This window comes from Schistocerca nitens, chromosome 1, assembly GCF_023898315.1.
Source record: "Schistocerca nitens isolate TAMUIC-IGC-003100 chromosome 1, iqSchNite1.1, whole genome shotgun sequence".
Classification (NCBI taxonomy): Eukaryota; Metazoa; Arthropoda; class Insecta; order Orthoptera; family Acrididae; genus Schistocerca; species Schistocerca nitens.
The window spans coordinates 572,175,163-572,199,404 of NC_064614.1; the positions used below are offsets into that span (position 1 = coordinate 572,175,163).

The 24,242-nt window shown below is 37.6% G+C and overlaps 1 protein-coding gene across 1 annotated transcript in view; it reads right to left on the minus strand.

Annotated features, from left to right (window-relative positions):
• LOC126254994 (carnitine O-palmitoyltransferase 1, liver isoform-like) overlaps nucleotides 1-24,242 on the minus strand; it is a 222,565-nt gene that overhangs the window by 61,628 nt on the left and 136,695 nt on the right. Inside the window, exons 5-7 of the mRNA XM_049955356.1 lie at nucleotides 12,376-12,497; nucleotides 7,325-7,526; nucleotides 2,399-2,598 (exon numbers count right to left, since the gene is read on the minus strand). Of these exons, the coding sequence (XP_049811313.1) occupies nucleotides 2,399-2,598; nucleotides 7,325-7,526; nucleotides 12,376-12,497 (524 nt within the window). The remainder of the gene's footprint in view (nucleotides 1-2,398; nucleotides 2,599-7,324; nucleotides 7,527-12,375; nucleotides 12,498-24,242) is intronic.

A 24,242-nucleotide genomic window follows, 5' to 3' on the forward strand; every position in this document is an offset into this window, starting at 1 on the left:
AGAATTAGTTCTTTTTGCAGATGACACCAGTATTGTAATCATTCCCAGTATACACACAAAAATTGAAGAAATGGTGAAGTTCTTAAAAGTATCATTGACTGGTTTTCTGTGAATGGTCTCACCCTGAATTTGACAAAGACATGTCATATTCAGTTCTGCACCTCTAGGGGTACTGCACCAGCGATAAGTGTAACACATGGTGATGAAATAATGCATAGAGACATTTTTGAACTCCTAAAACAGTTTAGTTCAGCCACGTTTGCACTTCGAATCATAGCAAATTTTGGGGGGAGAGAAATCAGTCAGTTGACATTTTCTGCTTATTTTCATTCAGTAATGCAATATGGAATAATATTCTGAGGTAAGTCACCTTTAAGAAAGAAGGTCTTCATTGCTCAAAAACATTCAGTAAGAATAATATGTGGTGTTCACCCACGATCGTATTGTAGACATCTGTCTAAGGAGTTGGGCATACTGACTACTGTTTCACAGTATATTTATTCCCTCATGAAGTTTGTTGTAAATAATCCACTACAGTTCAAAAGGAACAATGAGGTGCATAATTACAATAATAGAAGAAAAAATGACATTCGTAACTTAACATTAAGGTTGTCTTCAGCACAGAAAGGGGTGCACAACGCTGCAACAAAAAATTTTAACCACTTACCCAGTGGCACAAAATGTCTAACAGGCAGCAAGGTAAAATTTGAAAATAAACTGAAAAAGTTTCTCCTTGACCACTCCTTCAATTCTGTAGAAGAATTTCTATGTTTGTAGTATGTAAAAGGTGATGGGTAGGAATTGCTAACTCAGTCTGTATATCTTATTTTCATTTCAGGGGCAGGGGTACGTAATTATATCGTGATGTGTAGAGTACAAATAGAAGTATGAATTAATTTGCAGTATGAATGTCAAATGATTCATTCCACATTATGGCAATTTATTGTGCAAAATGACCCATGGAGCATGAAAGTAACTAACTAACTGTTTCCACAGTCACCGACACCACTCTCATCTTCCCTTCAGTATTTCACACTAAGTCTTCCATACAATGTCGTACCTCATTTATGTTGTATCCACATGTACTCAACTGCCACACTAGTATCGTAATCAATCCAAACAAACATACATTCATCAACAGAAGAACTGATAAACAATCTTCTTAAAGATATCATTGACTGGTCTTCTGCAAATGGTATCACTCTCAGTTTCAGAAAGACACAACATATTCAGTTCTGCCCATCTAGAGATACTACACCAATGGAAAATGTCTACACATGGCAAGGAAATAATGAGGAGGGTGGCAACTTCAAAAATTTTAGGCATCTATACTGATGAGAATTTAGACTGGAAAAAGCACATTTTGGAACTCTTAAAAGAACTTATTTTAGCTTCATTTGTACATGGCATCTTTGCAAATTTTGAGGAGAGATAAATGAGTAAGTTGACATATTTTGCATATTCAATAATGTCTCATACAATAATGTTCTGGGCTAACTCATCTTTAGCAAAAAAATGTTTGTTGCTCAAAAACATGCTTTAACAATAACATGTGGTGCTCACCCACCATCATCTTGTAGACACCTGCTTAAGGTGTTAGGCACTCTGACTATTGCTTTACAGTATATATTGTGAAGTTTGTTGCATATAATTCACTGAGTTTAAAAGAAACAATAATGTACTTAGTTGCAAAAATCAGAAGAAAAAAAAAACATTCATTAATCCACATTCTGGGTGTATTTAGCACAAAAAGGGGTGCACAATTCAGCAAACAAATTTTGATCACTTTCTCAATGATATAACCTCGCTGATAGATGACAAACTAAAATTTGTCAACTGAAAAAGTTTCTCTTGACAACTACTATTCCAACGAAGAATTTCTATTATTGTAATGTACAAAAGCTGATGGGTAGGAATTACTAACTCACATCTGTACATTCTTTAAAAAATGATAAGTATGTAACCATATTTACAAATAAACTTGTTATTCTATTACAAAATGACTCGTTCCACATCATTATGATTTATCTTGCAAATGATCCCTGGAACATGAAACTAGCTAACTAACCTGTTATCTATTTAGTTCACTTTCCAGAAATGCTTGCAAATGTAACTGACAGAATTTACACCCTTTTTTGAGACTATACTTTGCTTAAAGCTTTAAGCTTAACTACTGTACTGCTCCTCTCACAAATGCAAAGGTGAATCAATTACATTGGTAAAGAAAGTTATAATAGCTTCTCTTCCATCTTACTTAGTAACTGCCATGATTTTTTCTCTAACATTTTCACAAGAGCTTACAGAAGTTGTTTAAAAGAATTTATTTACTGAAACACATTAGTTTGGAAACTAATACATGAAAAAGCATGAGGAAAATAATAAGATACATGATACTTACTGTTCTATTTCACATGATTTTAAAATTCTGCCATGATAACAAACAATAACTTTGAAGTAACGTCCCTTGTGATAAACTACAATATGATCTGAGTCTTTGTAATGCATAGTTACATCAGCTTCATCACCAGGAATCCTAGTTGTATTGAAAATTCTACTGTACTGCCATGAACAGAGAGGAATTAGGCCTTGTATAATTATCTGTAAAATTTAAAATATATACACTAAAATAACCAATATGGACTGAGATACAAGAATCATTATCAGTGCATTTACATATTTACTCAAAACAACCACTTTAGATGGTGTATTATCATCAATAACAAATTATTATAAAATATTCCAAAGAACACCTTGCATTTGAGGCAAAAATTATCTAAATGAAAGATAATTTCATACAGCAAATATCTGATGTATTTATAATTCTTATTATTTATCATGTGGCACTATGTATACACATATCACTAAAATACTATAAGTCAACATTTAAATGCAAGTAACCAGCATAAAATAATGGAAATGACAACAGGTCGAATACCAAGGTCTTTTATGCATTTTATTCCACTGGATCCTGTAAGATGGATCCCAGCAACACCTAAAAATTACAACAGATTTGTAGGTGCAGTGATTGCAAAAGCGAAAAAGTGTATCGCACGTGGGTACCGCAAGGAATACATTCCGGGCTGGAACAAAGATTGTGAGAAACTTTTTGAGACATACGTAAAACATGGTGATACAAACGTAGTCGATGAACTGCTACAGACACTGGATGAGGCTCAAAGAAATAGATGGATTAAGACAACTGCTGAAATGGATTTTAAGAAGTCAAGCACAAAAGCTTGGAGCTTACTAAAGAAGCTGGGGGGAAGTAAACCACCAATCAAAGTAGCTCGTACAGTGCTACCAGACCAGATAGCAAGTCGAATTGTATCTCTATCTAGAGCACCACTAGACAAACACCACACACAAAAAGTAAAAAGGGAATACAGAAACATACAGCGGACAACTCCTCAAGAAACTGAGTACTCTCGGAGCTTCACAACTGAAGAACTAGAAGCTGCTCTCAGTGATGTTAAAACGGGTAAGGCACTTGGTTATGATGGAATGCACCCTGAATTCCTGACTCGATGTGGGAAGGAAATGAAGAAATGGCTGACCAAGTTTTACTCATGCATACTAACATCGGGCTGCCTGCCAAAAGCTTTTAAAATTACTAAAATAATTGCTGTGCTGAAACCAAACAAACCATCAGATAAAGCCGAAAGTTACCACCCTATCGCTCTTCTCAGCTGCTGTTACAAACTTCTGGACTGGTTACTCATCAACAGGCTGGGCCCACGAATCCCAGAAGTCATCCCACTACAGCAGGCAGGTTTCAGACCCAATAGGAGCTGCACAGACCAGGTTCTAAGCCTAACGACATATATTGAAGCAGGTTTTCAAACACAAATAAAGACTGTGGTAGCTTTCATAGACCTAACAGCTGCCTATGACACTGAATGGAAGGAAGGACTTCTACACAAACTGATAAAAGTAATCCCCTGCTGTATGACACTGAGACTTATCAACAACATGCTTTCGGATAGATACTTCCAGGTGATACAGGGTAATGACATAAGCAAACAGAGGAAATTGAACAATGGACTGCCTCAAGGATCAGTTTTAGCACCAATGCTCTTTAATCTTTACATCTCTGATCTGCCTGAAACCACCTCAAGGAAGTTCAGCTAAGCTGATGATATGGCCCTAGCTATCCAAAGCAATCAGTTTGAAGACAATGAAAACATCCTCACAACTGACATAAACAAAATGCATGAGTATTTCACCAAATGGAGGCTAATACCAAATCCCACCAAGACTGAAGTCAGCTGTCTTCATTTAAACAACAGAATGGCGAGATATGAGCTGAAGGTTCATATGAATAACAGTCAACTGCGATATCAGCCATATCCAAAGTACATTGGGGTCACTTTAGATAGGACATTATCCTTCAAAAGGCACCTGGAAAATGTGTCCAATAAAATAAGCTCATGGAAAAACCTCATTCAGAGGCTCTGCAGCACTAACTGGGGAGCAGCAGCAGACACACTATGAACCTCTGCACTCACCTTAGTGTACTCTGCAGTCGAGTACTGTGCACCAGCATGGTTAACCAGCAAGCAAATAAATAAGGTGGACACCCAGCTCAACGCTGCTATGAGAACCATAACTGGATGCATAAAGACTACCCCACTATTTTGGCTTCCAACACTTAGTCATATAGCTTCACCCTCCCTACGAAGACAGGAAGCTCTGATGAAGGAATACACAAAAATAATGAATAACCCCCTACTTTCTATCCATGAAGATGTCCCAACTTTGGAAAGAACATGACTCCACTCCAGAAATCCCCCTTTAAGACTGACCCAACAACTGTCAGCTAACAACTTCAGCATGGATACTAAATGGCACGAGAGCTGTAGTGATAGTGCCTCCCCTGACAACCATGAACTTATCAGTCCATCAGAGAAACCTAAGGGCTTTGAACTTCCACGGCAGCTATGGAAAAGCCTAAACAGAATCCGAACAGGACATGGACTATGTGCACACAATCTACACAAGTGGGGAAAGCTTCCCAGCCCTAGCTGTGACTGTGGAGCACCTAATCAAACAATACAGCACATTGCCCATGACTGTGAATTAAGAGCCTACCAGGGTAGTCGGGCTGACTTCTTCAACGCCACACCGCCCTGCCTCGAACGAATTGCCAATTTGGACGTCAGAATTTGAAGACTTGTCTAGCGCAAAATTTCTGCTGTGATGTTAATTTTTATTGTGTTTATGTATTATATTTTATCTGAATATGTATCCTTCACTTATGTATTCTATAGTGTATTTTATGATATAATTTCAGAATGTAATAAGTGTAAACCATGTGTGTAGCGCCATACGCTAAATAAAATAAATAAATATTCCACTGCTCATTACTGTCATGAAATCAAAAAGATCCTTGTAGGCATGTGCAGAAATATTGATATACCATGAGCAACTATTTGTTGTTCCATGCCACAGTCACAAAATGGTGATGAAGATTTCCCCACTTGTGAAGAATGTCTACACATCTTCCATGGCCCTTTCCGATATGGTTTAGTGCAGTTTAAATTGCCTGAGGCTGGTCAAATCTAGGGGGTTTCTTCTGGATGCAGGGCAGTTTCATACATTGTGGAGGACGGTTTTGTTGCCAACCTTGTTTCCGTTCGCTGATGGCACTGAATTCAATTTCTGTAAGATCCCTGACTTTGATAAGAGTAGGATGTCTTGACCTTATTCTTTCTCACTCTGCAGGGAATACATCATTGGATATTGGAAGGTCAGAATTATCAGCAGTCTTCCTGTATTCACATTTCAATGTGCTCTTCCATTTGATATCAGGAGATTGAATGTGGCTCAAGACAGGCAACCAGTACATGGAAATAGATCATATTGGCCCACTGGCTTTATTAAGTTGTACATATACATATTTTATATATGGACTATTAAGCTGTGGAGGTGAACATCAGTCTGCTGTTGAGTACACTAATCAGTGTTGATACTCGATGAGTGTCTGCTGATGATCCCCAACTACTACCATAGAGTTTATGGAATGTTGTTTCTGCTTTTGAGCTTAACGGATGTTCATGTCAGGTGCTCCTTACAGAAGATGTCCCATCTAATGTGACCCCAAGATATTTTAGATGTATGTTATGATGAATTTCTGTCTCTATCAAAATAGACCAAGAGCTCTGCATGCCAATCTGCTGGACATATGAGAACATGAAACTTCTGTTTATTTTAATTTGCTTCTAACCTGCATTTATTAAGATACTGACATAAGATGTCTAGATCAGAAGTTAGGATTTCTTCAGATGTTTTGAAGGTTTTGTGTTGGGTAGATGGGTAGCTATCACACAGTTGTCTACATAGCCAAACTTTTTGAACTGTATTGGAGAAGTATAAGATATATCTAAATTAAAAAGAGAAGAGCAAGGATGGATCCCTATGGAAAGCCATTATTCAATACTTTTGGACAGCTAGTGCCTTTTTCTGTAGTTACAGTAAATATCCATCCAGTTAACATGTTGTAAATTAGATTTTTTGTCCATCTGCATGGAAAAATTTGTAATAAATATAAAGCAGTCCATGCCTCCAAACCATGACATATGCTGCACTTAGGTCAATGAAAGCAACTGATGTTTTCTGCTTCAATGCTATCCTGCTTCAACAAATGTTTTTTTCATTAAGACTAGATCAGCACAGCTCCATCCTTGTCAGCATCCAGATTGCTCAACAGGAAGTTTCTGAAAGATCCCCAAACTAATCCGACTGTATAGAATTGTTTCAAGGAACTTATAAATAGTGCTCAGTAGTGTAACTGGGAAGTCATTCTCTGGCTGGTCTGAAGCCTTACCAGGCTTGGGTATTGCCATTAATTGGTTCATATTTTTGTGGGATTGAACCAGATATCATAACGTCAGAAAAGAAATTCACCAGCCATCTTTTTGCATAGCTCTGACTACACATAATATTTGCTCTGTATAGGGATGCCACAATATTATGTCGAAATAGAATATCCAGTTTATATCATGGGGACTGTGTTGTGCTAAACAGTCTTCCAGTAAATCCAAAATAAATTCTTACTGTGGATATTTTGAATTATAGAGAAATTCCAGTTTCAGAAATGCATGACATTTATCAAGCTAAAATTTTACAAGATTTGTCACTACCCAACAACACAAGTTGGCACAAACATTACTTTCCATTTGTTTTCAATAGATGTAGAGAAACATTTTTGTTCCAAAAGGTATTAAATCTTTCATTTAAATGAATTTTTTAGTAACAAATAAGGAACTGATGCAATAACAACTGAACATCATCAATCACATTTGCTGTTACTTTATATTTTACTGACCGGTTGCAGTGTTTCATCATCAATCTGTTTTCTAAACTGAAGGAAATTGTGAATTGCTGTTGCTGCACGTGCTGACTGTAGATTGGTATGATTCAACAAAATTGTGTCTATGCAATAATAATTTGAATTCACAACCAGGGGTGATCGTCCACGGAGATAAATAAATTCTTGCCACCAGTCAGTGACATAATTGTCAGATGTCCTGAAAAAAAAATTTATTGCTCAATAAAACAATTAGACAAAACAGGAGCACATTACTCATTATCAAACAGACAACAAATGACCTGCAACATACCCATAATGATGCTAGTTAACAGTAGATTTATACTTGAGGAAGAAAAATATGTTCCATGTCACATAAATTTTAAGCTTTTGTGAATGAGACTGTACAGAATACGGGAATGATATGAAATTTCTGTCTGCTTTGAATTGTTGTGGTGTAACTATCATCTTTAAAAGTACAACGACAAAATGCGTTCTGCAGACAGCACTGTGGAGGTATGATGCCTTCTACAATGACAAAAAAAATTATGTGGTATGTAAAACAATTTATACATAAAAATTATATTAGTTCAACAACTAAAATTACACTGTTTGACTCATCTACATATCGTTCCTCATGAACCTTATCATGAAGCAGAATCAATAAGAATGTGAAAACAGTCAAGATAAATATTACAACAGAGATGCAGCTATCATAAGTTGCTCTTGCACTGTGCTCTGATAAATAAACTACTCAAATGAAGTTTTGCACCACCCTCATAACTTGCATAGGTTCTCTTTCTCAATAGTTTTGATCACCGTAAATAACTGTAGACAGACACCTGTGTATTGGAAGTAAAAGTAAAAGTTCAATACAGTGCACTGTGTCTCTGATGGTGAGCTGGACAATGTAGCTTGTGTGCAGTACTCTGTCTATCGACATGCCAATTCTAGCTCTTACCACTCAACTACAAGTTTATGTCAATGCCACTAGGTGGAAGCACAATGCAGCAGACTTTTCCACATTTGCTTGGCACAAATTCTGCTAGACAGTAGCACACTCCACAGATATGTCAATCGACTCACTGTAGAGTAAAATTACATCAGACATCAGTATATGTTATAGTTATACTCATAAAAAACCTATTTTGTGGGCTGCTGAATGAGATATGGTATATTAAGTTTTGGATTTTATCATACAGTAATCCATTCAAGGCATTGAAGGCCATAAAGAACATTATTGTTGCTCGTGAGCCTGTTGCATTTACTCATGCTTCTGACATCTGTTGACCTTATGGTGTATCAGGTTTACCTGTGCTGTAGACCTACATTGTATGTACGTCTGAACATTCACAAAAAGCTGTCTCACTGAATTCTCTGATATTCATTTAAATTTGGGGGGTTGAAGATGATGTGTTTTTGGCCCTTATGGTTTTCAGTGCTTCATTTGTGTTCTAGTCAAGTGACCTTGTTGGTAGACAGTACCACTTGAATTTAATAATTTCTGCAAATGGCAGTTTGTGTTTGGAGTTGGTTGTTTACTGTGCAGGAATTGGCTTTCCTGTACATTGTCAACATGAACTCAGTTGGACCTGTAGTAAGCACTAACAGAAAAGAAAATTACCAGGAAAAATTAGCCGCAAAGGAAGTACGACCTCCCAAACCAGATCTGTTCTCTGAGAAAGTGACAAAATCAAATAAGTGTGACTACAAGTGAACCTTTAACAAAGAAGTGTATAATAAGCATAAGTTGCAACATAAGAATGCCTGATTTTCTGACCAGAAGTCAATTTGTTAACTAATACATGTATTAGTGATCTTTTACAGTTGTCTGAAAAAATAAAAAAAAGCATGAATACTCCCACTTACAAAAATCCAGAATAGAGAGTAGTGAAAGCTTATACATTATTTTATTCTTGCTATAAACAATACTTAATTATGTATCAAACATCAAAATTCCATAAAAAAAAATCTTCCTTTTTCCAGACAAGTTATGCATGTTATTATTATTATTATTATGCATACCTATGACCCCCTACCAACCCAATGGTTAAATGTTACATCAAACACTTTAAAAAACCTGTCCTAGAAAATCCTCGGTCCTACAAAAGCATCAGTTTTTCAAAGACTTCACCTTCCGCTCCATTTCCAAACTCAATCATGTTGTGCTTGTTCAAGAGCTTCTCTCCATCTCCCACTCCCTACAGTGGAAACATTTCTTCACCATCAACCCTAGCAATCAGACTTGACCCAAAATCAATACTGAACCATGACTCAATTTTCTCCTCCAACTATCCATGTTCCATAACAACTCCTCCTAAATCATCCCTTATAACTTCTGAGCATTTTCTGACCTCTAACTTTGTCTTTCCATTGTTCCCCAAATCCCTCAATATGGAAATCAACCTTATAACTGCAAAAAGAACTGCAACCCAACACCCAAAGAATGTTACCAACTTACAATACTATCTGCTGACAAAGGTTCTACCACTGTGGTTATGTATGAACTGCAGAGATTATATGGCCAAAGGGCTCTGCAGGCTGTGAGTCAAGTTCAAGCCCTGCCACAGTTACCCCATTCCACAAATCCAGCATCACAGTCTTCTGTCCCTCTTCAGATCTTTAGATCCTTCCCAAGAGTTTATCTCCCTCCTCCATGCCACTTTATTGTGGCTGGATACTGTGCTCCACTGAAGAGAAACTCTGCCCTTAGAGATCAACAACTTCAACCTGTTACCTGTAGCCTACCTTCCTATATAAACCTGCACACTCAGCACCCCTATGTGGAGTGCAGTAGTGTTTCCTAATTCACAGTGTTACTACACCATGCTCACAATGTTATTACACCATGCTTGTACTGTGAGGGGTTTTCAGCGTAGGAAGCTGCTCACCGAATTGGCACTCACCACAGCAATTTCATCCAAAAATTTAACTGATATTATGAGCCTCAAAACATTCAAGATGTGCCTCATGGTGTTCAAGTGTGGCCAACATCATTGACTTATGACTGCTACCTACAAAATGTGGCTCATACATATCATAAAGGGAATTCAGTAGAACTCTGCACTACCATTTTGAAGGCAACTAGAAGTATTGTGTTGATTCAGGCAGTAGGCAACCATTTCCACATGAGCAATATGACCTCCAGGTGTCTATTATGAACAACGGTACAAACCTCCCAAGCACCATGGTGTGCAAAGAAAGTATGCAATGGATATCAGATGCCTCTTATTGATATCAAGTGTACTTTGATGCCTGTGGAATATTGGAACAGAATATTCCAATCTACTTTTCAGTCTTCCAGTCAACATTTCAGCAATGTGTTTGTCTTTCAGGACAATAACACTTGAATCGCATGCGTCTGCTCCATGAACATCTACATACGGGACATAAAGATCAACTAACTGGGATGACCTGATGTACCCTCTGATATGAACCTGGTTCATCTTGCTTGGGACCAACTGAAACTTGTAGCATCACAACACATGGCCTCCCCTCACACAATGGATGAGCTAAGGAGCTCCACCATCCAAGAGTGTGACAAAATGAGCACTAACATCTCAACCACTTTGTCAACATCGTATCAAGAAGGACCCAAGTATATTACAATGCACAGAGTGGAATGACATAATACTGAACATTATTCAGCAATAAATTTTGATTTCATGGATATGCACTTTCAGATAAGACTGCCTTTATTTGGTTATTATTTTGTTTCTAATTGGCAGTAAAGTTACTTTTTAGTTTCATAAAGTTGATGCTTTCACTCCCTGCTCCCTATAACCCCATACCTTAATTTATATGCAGATTAGTTTGCATTTAGTTGTAGCTAGATTAACATATGATTAAGTCACTAACCACCTTCTATTTACATTTAAAAGGGGTGGAAATCAGCATCTTGCATTCTTAGCAGAAAAGTTGCTGCCTTGAAAAAGGCTGTTGTTCTTCCACTATTCAGTAGCTATTGATTCATTTGCCATACACTTAAAAATGATGTGTCTACACTGGTAGCTGTTGAAGGATAATTATTATTATGAACTCAACAATGGAAAAACCAGGGTAGCTACTCACTGCGACTGGTAGCTACAGTGGCAGTACAATGTGGCCTGCTGGGACAGTGTGCATGTGTGGTGTGTGTGTGTGAGTGTGTGTGTGAGTGTGTGTGTGAGTGTGTGTATGAGTGTGTGTGTGTGTCAGTTAACTCGGATGGCCATGAACTGAACACTTGTCAAATGTCTGCAGTCTTGTTTATGTGCCAATCCACTGACCAGTGATTCTGTTGTATGGTGAACTGTTACCTTCACTCCTTCAAATAATACTTATTATTATTATTAATTTTATTATTATTATTATTATTATTATTATTATTATTATTATTATTATTATGAACTGTAGTAACAATACAGGCTTGTTTAACAAGAATACTATTTCCTATTATGCACACAAATGTTTGAAAATCTTATATTTTGATATTTTATAGGAACAATGACTAATAAGATAAACTCTTAAAATAATGTTTAATTTGTGGTTAATGAAGATGATACCAGACAAAGAATTCTACTTTGTACAATAGGCAAAGGTACACAGATCAGAAGGAGATATTTATTTATTTTAATCTTGTCTTGTGCTCATGTATACAAAGTTCTTTCATTTTCACTGACTACAGTATTGCAGAAGATTGCCTTGAATGACAGCAGTGAGTAAAAGTACAAGGTATTAATACTTCTGTCTAGAAATCAAGAAAATGATACAAGCTGAAATAAGATTTTTAATAGGTTATCGGGTTGCTTCAACTTTAATTTTATTTGTATGTAGACAACTGAAACTTTACACATGGAGTTTAATGAAGTAAGTGACCAAAATTCTATTTCTGGAGTAAGGGCATTTGTTCACATACTTGTACCCTCAATACATGTTGAAACTTCTGGAGGGACTTTGATGAGTGTAATAGTCATCTATGTAATCAAAAATTGGTGTGAACAAATTACCAAATGTTGTTATCAGTACTTAACACTTCTAATTGCTTGCTAAAATATTTAAAAAGGTAAGTCAAAAAGATCCATTCTCACCATGATTTAAATACTAGATATCTTTGGAACTTCCTCCCAATGCCATTCTTAAATTCTGTTGCAAGATTTTGTACTTTATCAAAGCGTTCATTGTCATAAATTGGCCGAACACTCTGGAGATACTGCAACAACACACAAAAAGCTATTAGTATATTAAATATACATGAATTATAGAGTAATAAAGAAAACACATGCACAAACGTATTTTGCAAGGGCAAAATCTGTTCTCAATTGGGCACAACTGTTATAAATGAGGAAGTATGGATGACACTTGGGAAAGGGAAACCTAGGACACTTGGGAAAGTGAAACCTAGACATAGCTGGGCACTAATAAAAGATTATCAATTCCTTACACTTATAGACTCTAAGGATTTCTCTTTGATAAAAATCATACATGAAAAAGAACAAGAATAATAATTCATCAGACTAAAGGGCTTTACTAACTGTGAAATGGATGCATTCAGATAGCTTAGACCATAAGAGAACTTTTGAGCGTCTAATAACACACATTTTAATATCCTTTTGAATCCACAAATATTATAAATAACTTATTTTATGTCTTCTAATAACCAGTAGCAGATACAGATAAACCTCAAAGAGGGGCACTAAAGATATTTTGAGCTACATTTACCTTTACTGTAATAAAAAATAATCAAGTTGCATGCAAAGTTTAAGAAAGGTTTATTTAAACTGATTATACACATACACAAGACAATGCCATCTTATGATCTAAAAAAATTACAATTGTGGTTCTCTTCCTTAAATGATGAATTCTGTTTTAATACTTCACAATCAACTGATCACTCTCACTCTTGACTAATCTTCACACTTGCACTTATCACAACTAGGACTTTTTACTTATTCATTTTTCAGTCTTAATATTTCTGCTTCTGAATGTAAACTAGCTTCCTATTCGGCAAATAGTCCATATTTATAACACTACATATCGAAGGTTCTCTGCGCAAGAAAACAGTAGAATGTTCACAACTTTTCTTGGTCAAATGCCAGACAGAATAACGTACTGAGATAACTAGAATGGCCACAACTTTTCTTGTAGGTGTGAGTTAGCTATCTATGTGCCAGACAGAAACATGTAAAATACGATAACATGGACGTGCATGCTACATAGGAAAGTACAACTACTCGATAACTCAATTCAGTTGAGTCAACTGATGAAAGAAATGAACGAATAGCATGCGGGCTGGCTGGCAGGGGCAGCACGGGTGGCAATGCGGAAGGCCCCGCAAAGGGTGGTGTGCACCCCCCACACCTCCCATACATATCCACCACTGCTAATAACACAATAAAGACCTTTGTATCTGCACTCAGCACCATAAAAACAAGAAAGTATATTATACATTTTTGAGCCTTATATTGAGAGTGTGAAGGTGACCATTCATTTGAGAATGCTTATTACTTTTGTCTCTGGACATCACTAGAAAATAAATCTATATGACAGTGAGTGTGAGAATTCCATAATATTTAGAGAAGATCCTGTATACAGAAAGATATTTTTATTCATACACCACTAATTTAAAATTGCACTAAAACTTAAAAGTCTGAAATAGAAAAAAAAATCTATATGACAGGTAAATCCTACTATACATCAATAAAAATAATGAGCAAAATTTCATTTGATTAATAGTATGGAAATTCAATGACAGAGGTTATAACCTTTAAAAAAACACCTATTAACTTCGATATCTGCACACATAAAGAAAAGTTTTGCATCACCCTGATAAGTCATGCCGGTGTGTTGCTGTTGTGATTGTTCGTGTACCAATCAGAAGGTTACCCCTGAAGTACTTCATACACACAGTTACCATGAGTGCCACCACAGGTAGACCACCATATTCTAATGGATTTCAGAATTTCAGTTGAAAGTAAAGCACCAGAATGCCACAGTAGAGTCAACATCCATCATGCCACAAAGGACAGTTGCAAGCAATGATTGAGTCTGTGTCAACACGTTATGCAGAGACGAGTGGTCAACCTGGTAAGTTACTCAATGCATGCTCCATAATCAAAGTGATGTGCTGTGGATATTGAATTGGTTCCAATTGAAAGGTAGTGTTGAGGACTTACAATGCACAGGCCATCCACTTTCAACAGCTGCACATGCTGATTGATATATATGACTTTTGAGTCAAAGTAACTGTGGACTGTGTGCCCCAGAACTGAATTTTGTCTTTGAAGAGCTACAGGCTGTTATGTATAGCATCAGACTGTTATGAGATAAGTGCATGACATGAATCTCCATTCCTGATAGCCATATTGAGCTCCATATTATGCACAGCAACACCATGGACTCCGTTCCAGATGGGCAAGAAATCATGCGGAATGGATGGCTCAGGATTGGCATCAGGTGTTATTTATGAATGAAACTCACATTTGTTTGTACCCTGATAATCACAAACAACAAGTCTGTAGGCAACCTGGTAACAGTGGCACCTCCAGCACTGTATCCCACATATGTAACAACATGGTGGTGGAATGATGTCCTAGGATGGCACTACATGGGGCAACCGTACACCTCTCGTGGTTGTTGAGTGTAATCTCATTGCTCCATGGTACAGGGACAAGGTTCCACAAGCAATCAACATTTTGGTGACAATTTCATTTTCATGGGTGATAACTCATTTGCTCATGATGCTGTTCTCGTGTATACATTCCTTCAGCATGCTGGGATCATCAGAATGGAATGGTCTGTACATTCCATATACATGAACCAAACTGCATATGTGTGGGATCAATTGAAACAAGTTGGAGTTTGGATGCCAACAATGATCATGTATTTCATGTGACTTATACAGAAACGCCATTGAAGAGTGGGACAATTGACCTCATTGATGGTAGCCCATGTGAATTCAAGCCTGCATCTAAGCAATGGGATGTTCCACTGTGTATTGTTATTACTCAGAAGCACTGTGAAAAAACCCATAGAAAACAGGTGATTTCATCATTAGACACATGTTTAATTTTTTTTTATTTTTTAACGATCTGAACACATTGCAAATGAATATTTATGCATGCCTCAGATCCAATTTTTGTTTCCTGCACCATAAATTTTGAAATAAAGGGGTGATGCAAGACTTTTGTTGATGTGTGTACAACAATTTGATCACTTACAAAACTTTACATCTGTCCATGGTAAAAGGTGTGCTGCAAAATTTTCATATTTCCTATTTTTAACAATGAGTGGATTAAGTTAAGATGCACAAATGCATTTTGAAAGCTACATGGTTGGGCCATTTGTGTAAAGTGTAATCCAAGGTTCAACATTTGACTAAGGGCTTATGAGAAACCCCTATAATTTCACTCACATTGGCCAGCAAATTTACTCTTAAAATTTTAGGACTGAACCAGGGCCGGCCGAAGTGGCCGCGCAGTTCTGGCGCTGCAGTCTGGAACCGCGAGACCGCTACGGTCGCAGGTTTGAATCCTGCCTCGGGCATGGATGTGTGTGATGTCCTTAGGTTAGTTAGGTTTAACTAGTTCTAAGTTCTAGGGGACTAATGACCTCAGCAGTTGAGTCCCATAGTGCTTAGAGCCATTTGAACCATTTTTGACTGAACCAGGGCTGTCCTTCTGTCCCCATTTTGACTCTCATTATTGTGTATCCATGTCACCTGAGAGGTTGAATTTGCAAATCTATGATTGCATGTTGTCCTGTAGAGCACCCTGAAGAAATCAAAAAGGTGCCAACTTCCTCTCCTCTAGGGCAGAAAATAAGATTTTATCTTTCCAACTGTATTGTTGTCCATATATGAAGCATAAATGAGCAAACCACAGTATAGTGTGCCCAATTATTCAGACTCTGTTTCAGTCACAGTGTCATGTACAATCAGATGTAGTCTCAGGAAGCCATCACACATCCTTTTGTGGGTGGAAAGCTACTGCTGAGATTAAGTTGTGCAGCAGTAGTAAGGGTTGTGTCCTTGTGGAAGTTAGGAATGGATGTCAGCCAGATGTACTACAGTCATAATTATATTGTGCTGGTGAGGGAAGGGAGGGAATCTGAGTGAGACTAGGTACAGTTTCCATGCAACAGTGTGCTGAACCTGTTCTTTTTCTGCAACTGGAGCATGAGAATGTGAAGTGAAAAGTTTGGGGATGCTATCTCTCCAATGATTTGATTTCTTTATTAATCCATGAAATAATTTACATTGTATGGATTTTGTGATTCAAAACATAGACAAATTGACAGTTGAAGATTAATTTCTTCCACTTTAATTGTCAATGCATTTTCTTTTAATCTATATTTACATTTGTTTTTAGTGGTATATAGTTATTATTTCTACATACCATTATATTTTAATACAGAATTTCTTAATTAGGTAACACTTTTTACTTCTGATACTACATTACCATACAAAAACTTTTATTCTGCAAATATTTTTTTACTTCTGTTTTGAAAGACCAGATCAAAACTATATCTTCTATTTCTTGTGGTAATTTATTATATAATTGTTTTTACTTTATTTTTTCTTTCCATATACAAATTATACCTGTTTCTAGTTTCATAATCATTAGTTAATAATTGTGAACAGAGCAGTCAATATTTTTTTGTATTTTTACATAACACTGAAAAATGTATTCACAAGGGCAGTTGAGATATTCAGCATTTAAGGCCGTGAGCCATGCTGCCACTCGTGATTATTATACTTATTGCTCTTTTCTGCAGTCTGAATAAAGCCTGGACATTCTTTCTACTCACTCCTGTAATGTCTTACCATGGGATTTCAGCTAACAACCAGGCAGCCATCTTCAGCTGAGTTCTAAAATTGGAGATTGCTAATGTACAATGCAAAGTTGGTACCAAAAAATGGTGTGGTGGCACACTGAGTAGGTTTCCAAGTCTCATCTGTTGGTATACTTTCATTGTTAATTTCCCTCCCACCCTGGACCTCTTTTCTTGGGGTCCCAAATGACTTCTGTAAGTGCTTCTTGAGTTTCCCAATACTTTTTGTTTTTCCAAATGAAGAAATCTCTGCTTCCAAAAGATATTGTTTTGTGACTACTATGTACTCCTGTCTCTGCAGGTTCATAATGTTTCCTGTCAATGTTTAATTTTAGTTTAATTCTTTTGACAAACTTCTTCATTTATATTTCACTGTACAGTGTTAGATAATGTATCCCCAGTGTCACCTGTGAGATTAACAAGATTATTTCAAAACTTCCTGCCTGCATTCATTTGAACTTTGTGACAGGATGTCTTTAGGATTAATCGACAGATGTGTTGGTTGGCCTCTAGACTGTAGCATAGCCAACACTTAAAAATCCAGTCACACATAAACAATAACGCTCTGGCTTATGATTTATTATTCATACAGTTGCATGTGAGGGCTCACAAGTTCGTGATTGAATGATTATTTTGTGGAAGCAACAAGTTTAAGCTTCTTCATTCACATTTTACTAACTGTATCATTGGGTATGGTTGATCTCATCTGAGAACATTCTCCATTTATGATTTATCCAGCACTGTTGCACCTGCCAACAGCAGCTAGAAAGCTACTGCACTTCTTTACTGGATGCGGATGCTTAAATTAGCTACAAAGATAATATTCTGACTATAATACACACAAACTAAAAAGTTTATAAATTGTAAACAAGAAGGAACTCCAGCAGCAGTTCCTCTAAAGATAGCTGAAATACCTACAAAAGCTATTTAAAGGTAAGAAGAAATAATTGTTATCAAGAGACTTATTCATGTCAATCAGATTAATTGATTCAAACAATAAAACTCGATTTACACATTACTCACAGTCAGCATGCTGAACTTTCTGCCACATCACTTTCTGACAAAGACCATCAGGCTTTCAGTAACTAATGTTATACTAACAGTTTCCTTTTTTGTAACAATAGGGAAATTGTAAATTCTCCCATACAGCTGGTTATTACTTCAAACTCACTGTCATCTGTTTCATATTTTTTGTTGTATAAGCTTTTTGTAAAATAAATCACACAAGAAATATGTCTTACTACTCCCCCAAAATTACTTTTACTTTCATTATCAGTGTAGTACTTTGTTTGCACTTTTGTTAACATGTGTGTAACTTCAATTCTGAGTATGGGTGCTGAATGTACCTTTGATCCTCATGAAGCAGACCTTGGGGAAGATCAGTTTGGATTCCGTAGAAATATGGGGACACGTGAGGCAATACTGACCCTATGACTGATTTTAGAAGCTAGATTAAGAAAAGGCAAACCAACGTTTCTAGCATTTGTAGACTTAGAGAAAGCTTTTGACAATGTTGACTGGAATACTCTCTTTCAAATTCTGAAGGTGGCAGGAGTAAAATACAGGGAGCGAAAGGCTATTTACAATTTGTGCAGAAACCAGATGGCAGTTATAAGAGTCGAGGGACATGAAAGGGAAGCAGTGGTTGGGAAGGAAGTGAGACAGGGTTGTAGCCTCTCACCGATGTTATTCAATCTGTATATTGAGCAAGCAGTAAAGGAAACAAAAGAAAAATTCGGAGTAGGTATTAAAATCCATGGAGAAGAAATAAAAACTTTGAGGTTCGCCGATGACATTGTAATTCTGTCAGAGACAGCAAAGGACTTGGAAGAGCAGTTGAACAGAATGGACATTGTCTTGAAAAGAGGATATAAGATGAACATCAACAAAAGCAAAATGAGAGTAATGGAATGTAGTCGAATTAAGTCGGGTGATGCTGAGGGAATTAGATTAGGAAATGAGACACTTAAAGTAGTAAAGGAGTTTTGCTATTTGGGGAGCAAAATAACTGATGATGGTCGAAGTAGAGAGGATATAAAATTTAGACTGGCAATGGCAAGTAAAGTGTTTCTGAAGAAGAAAAATTTGTTAACATTGGGTATAGATTTAAGTGTGAGGAAGTCGTTTCTGAAAGTATATGTGTGGAGTGTAGCCATGTATGGAAGTGAAACATGGATGATAAATAGTTTGGACAGGAAGAGAATAGAAGTTTTCAAAATGTGGTGCTACAGAAGAATGCTGAAGATTAGATGGGTAGATCACATAATGAATGAGGAGGTACTGAATAGGATTGGGGAGAAGAGGAGTTTGTGGCACAACTTGACTAGAAGAAGGGATCGGTTGGTAGGACATGTTCTGAGGCATCAAGGGATCACAAATTTAGTATTGGAGGGCAGCGTGGAGGGTAAAAATCGTAGAGGGAGACCAAGAGATGAATACACTAAGCAGATTCAGAAGGATGTAGGTTGCAGTAGGTACTGGGAGATGAAGAATCTTGCACAGGATAGAGTAGCGTGGAGAGCTGCATCAAACCAGTCTCAGGACTGAAGACCACAACAACAACAACAACAACAAGCAGAAATGAGTTCTTAATTTCTCTACAGTAATGACTACTGATTAAATGAAGTAAGTTTTTGCAATCTCACTCACATCTCATATGTGCAAAGAAAGAGACCTAAAGAAGAAGAGAAGAACAATCTGGAAGGAGGTAACTATCAAAGAAAGGGAATTTTTTTACAGGAGGGGGGTATTTAATATTTTTTCAGTTTTCATCATGAGAATGTGAATGTTTCCAGGTAACCTATATGAGCTGCACAATTCCTGATTCTTTTTATCTACATTAGTAGTACAGAAAACAAATATCTTCCCAAACTGAATCCAGAAGACAATATATCTTGTCCTCTTCTTTGCATAAGGGTTTTCTTAGTATTCAGAAGCCCAACAAAAATCTACAAGATAGTAGAACAACTCGAAGACTGTATAGTGGAAAAGAAATTTTAATGTTAAGAGTACCTTTCAAATTATATATTGTTCTTTATAATCAAAGTGGTTGCTCCTTAGGAAATAAGTGATACTGAACGCTTGCTGTTTTTTGTGTGTCCTATATGACATGTGCATTTGCTGTGAACAGTGTAATACTAGAGGATCATTTACAATTCAATTCACTATTCCTTGAGTAAACCACAAGAAAGAGAAAAAAATAATGAAACAAAATTATGGGGAACTCATAAATTAGCTAATATACAATGTGAAATACAGAAGTAAAACTTCAACAACAGAGATAGCTAATTATAGAAGTAGTCTTTCATCTACTGTGTGAACACGAGCTTGTGTAGTCAGTGAAATATGCATGATATTTTATGTAAATCTTGTTTTATTACTGACATCCCATTGCATCACATTTTTAATGTTCCTTGAATGATGTGTTATGACCTGGCATATGATGGAGACTTATTGAGGTGTATTTGCATAAGATCTGATGATGGAAACTTAAAGTTGCCAAAACCAGTACTAAATAAAATTATAATTAGCAGTCTTGACACTTGAAGTTCTTACTTCTGTATTTCATATTACTCTAAATGACCCCCTTCCTTGAGTGATATCAAGAATATACAATGTAAAATACACTGCACTTATTCTAAATGACCACTTTCAAGCTGTGACTGAAACCAGTATAAAAAATCTATGTTGTTGTCACTATTAACAGGCAAAAAGATTACACAGGGAAGGAAACAGAGGGGCTAAAAGGAATTGTAATGTCATTTACATTGAAAATGTGTATAATCCATGCAGGCAAACTGGGATTTACTCAAGGAAAGCAGAACAGAACCAACAGTTTCTGCAAATTCTAGTTGTCCTGATGAGCTTAAAGATTACAATGTGAGAATAGAGGAATACTTATAAATGAGATTTAGGTTTGGTTATAGTGCCTACAAGTATTGTAATGAAAAACAGCTACTGAAGCTAGAATATGGAGTGCTTTAGGAAGCTAGGTCCACCTCCATAACTGAGCAGACAGTGTAGATGGCTGTCACATATAGGATCTGGATTCATTTTTTGGTTCTGTCAGAGACCTTTACATGGTGGGAGGACTGAAATGGAGTCCACTCAGCCTCATGATGTCAACTGAGGAGCTACATAACTGAGTAGCCATGGCTCTCGGCCTACTAAAGTGAAAACAGCCAGACAGGTAGTGTGCTCTCCATAAATCCCTCCATACTGCATCCAAGTGACACCAATGGCTGATGGATGACATAACAGTCAGTCAAGCAAGACTGGCTCGTCTGCAGCCAGAACACCACACCATTATTATTAGCATTATTAGGAACCCAAGATTGGGTCACTCCTATTTTTAGTATTTGTAAATGGCCTGGACTGTAATGAGTAGGTGTCATCATTTGCATATGAAACTACTTTATTATGTAGTGGGAAAGTTCCTCTTTGAACAATTCAACACATAGATGTAATATTCAGTATAGTCAGCAGTTGGTTCATGGTAAACAAAATTAAAATTAATGAAGGTTATGCATAACAGATACTTTGTAGTCTTAGTGACAGCGGGTCCTTTCATAATGTAGGTAAGTTCTAGATTTTATGACTGACAGCAATCTCAGATGCCAAAAACTCATTTCAAAGTTGTGTGAAAAATTTTTACACCTCACACACCTCTTACAACAATTAACACATCTAATAACTCTTACCAGTGTGTATAGTACACTCATTAACAAACACATCATTTATAGAAAGCAGTTGTAGGGTCACTCAGTGGACTGCAATAGTGTCCTGCTACTCTAGAAGAATGCAGTTAGAATTATTACATCAAGTATGTAGTTGAACCAATGTAAATCTATTTTCCTCCATATATGAGTAATCATGGTTAGTATGCCTTCAACTGACTCAATGATGTAAAAGAAATTCTGAAAACCTTTAGTGTGGCAAGTGAATTTCAAGTTATATTACTTACATACTTTTGGAATAAGGGAGGTCACACACTGAAAGCAGAAGCGATGAGTTGCTGGAGGCACTCACAAAAGAAAGAAAACTTGCTAGCTTTCAGAGTTATCCCTCAACCAAGCTGAGTAAAATAAGTGTGCGCATGCTCACACACACACACACACACACACACACACACACACACACAAGGCGTGCACAATTCTGCTCTTACTTGGTGACAGCTGGCAACTGCACTAAAGCGCCAATGCTTTGTTTCTTGGCAGGTGGACTGGTTGTGCTGGGGGTAGTAGTGAGTGGGGTGGGTAGAGGGAGAGGGTGGTGAGAGGCAGGTAGAGACTGGGAGTGGTTGGCTAACAGCTTGGAGGGAGATAGTGGGTTTGCATCTAGCAATGAGACATGGTGGTGTGGCAAGTGCACTGAAGAGCCAAAGAAACTGGTACACCTGCCCAGTATCATGTAGGGCTCCCACATGCACACAGATGTGCCGCAATATGATGTGGCATGGACTCGACTAATGTCTGAAGTAGTGCTGGAGGGAACTGACACCTTGAATCCTGCAGGGCTGCCCATCAATCTGTAAGACTATGAGGGGATGAAGATCACTTATGAACAGAATGTTGCAAGGTATCGCAGATATGTTCAGTAATGTTCATGTCTGGCAAGTCTGGTGGTCAGCGGATGTGTTTAAACTCAGAAGAGTGTTAATGGAGCCACTCTAGGAATGCTGGATGTGTGGGGTGTTGCACTGTCATGCTGGTATTGCCCAAGTCTGTTAGAATGCACAACATGCACGAATGGATGCAGGATGGTTACACATGTGTCACCTGTCAGAGTCGTATGTAGACGAATCAGGGGTCCCATATCACTCCAACTGCACATGCCCCACACCATTACAGAGCCTCCACCAGCTTGAACAGTCTATTGCTGACATGCAGGGTCCATGGATTCATGAGATTGTCTCCATACTCGTACACATCCATCCGCTCAATACAATTTGAAATCATAGTCATCCAACCAGGCAGCATGTTTTCAGGCAAGGCATAATGCTGTGTGTCATGCAGTCATCAAGGGTACATGAGTGGTCCTTCCACTCCAAATCCCTTAATGATGAGGCTGTGTTGGATGGTTGACATGCCAACACTTGTTGATGGCCCAGCATTGAAATCTGCAGCAGTTTGCGGAAGGGTTGCAGTTCTGTCAAGTTGAATGATTCTCTTCAGTCATAATTGGTCCCATTCTTACAGGATCTTTTACCAGCTGCAGCAATGTCAGAGATTCAATGTTTTACCAGATTCCTGACATTCATGGTACACTCATGAAATGGTTGTACAGGTAAATCCCTACTTCATCACTACCTTGTAGATGCTGTGTCCAATCACTCGTGCGCTGACTGTAAAACCACATTCCAACTCACTTAAATCTTGATAACCTGGCATTATAGCAACAGTAACTGATCTAACAACTGCACCAGACACTTGCAGTCTTATATAGGCGTTGCCGACCTCAGGGTCGTATTGTGCCTGCCAATACCAGTTTCTTTGGCACTTCAGTGTATATGGGCTAGGTGTGTAATGTACAATTGTAGGTGTCAGTGGGGAGTGGCACACACTGAAGATGACATAAGGATGTGAATTAGAAGGGTGGCGACAGGATGGAGGAAGGGGAAACTGTTGGGTGAAGGGTGCATGGACAGTGGGTTACTTGAGGACAGGATGATTATGGGAGTGGAGAATGTGTTTTAAGGATAACTCCAACCTACTTAGTTCTGAGAAGCTGGTGGTGGAAGGAAGGCTCCAGATGGCCCAAGATGTGATGCAGCCATTGAAATTGAATAAGTTGTGCTCAGCTGCATGTTGTGCCACCAAGTGGTCAACTTTGGTATTGGAAACTGTGGTGGTGGTCATTCATCCTGGTGTGCTGCTGGTTGGTAGTCATACCAACATAAAAAGTTATACAGTGTTTGCAGCAGAGATGGTGTATGGCATGACTGCTTTCAAAAGTGGCTCGACTTCTTATGGGCTAGGAAAGGCCTGTGACAGGACTGGAGTAGGAGGTCCTGGGCAGATGGATTGGGCAGGTCTTACACTTTGGTCTGCCAAGGGGATGGGAGTGGCATATAGATGGACTAGGATGTGTAGGTTGGGTAGGTGACTGAGCACCACTTCAGAATATC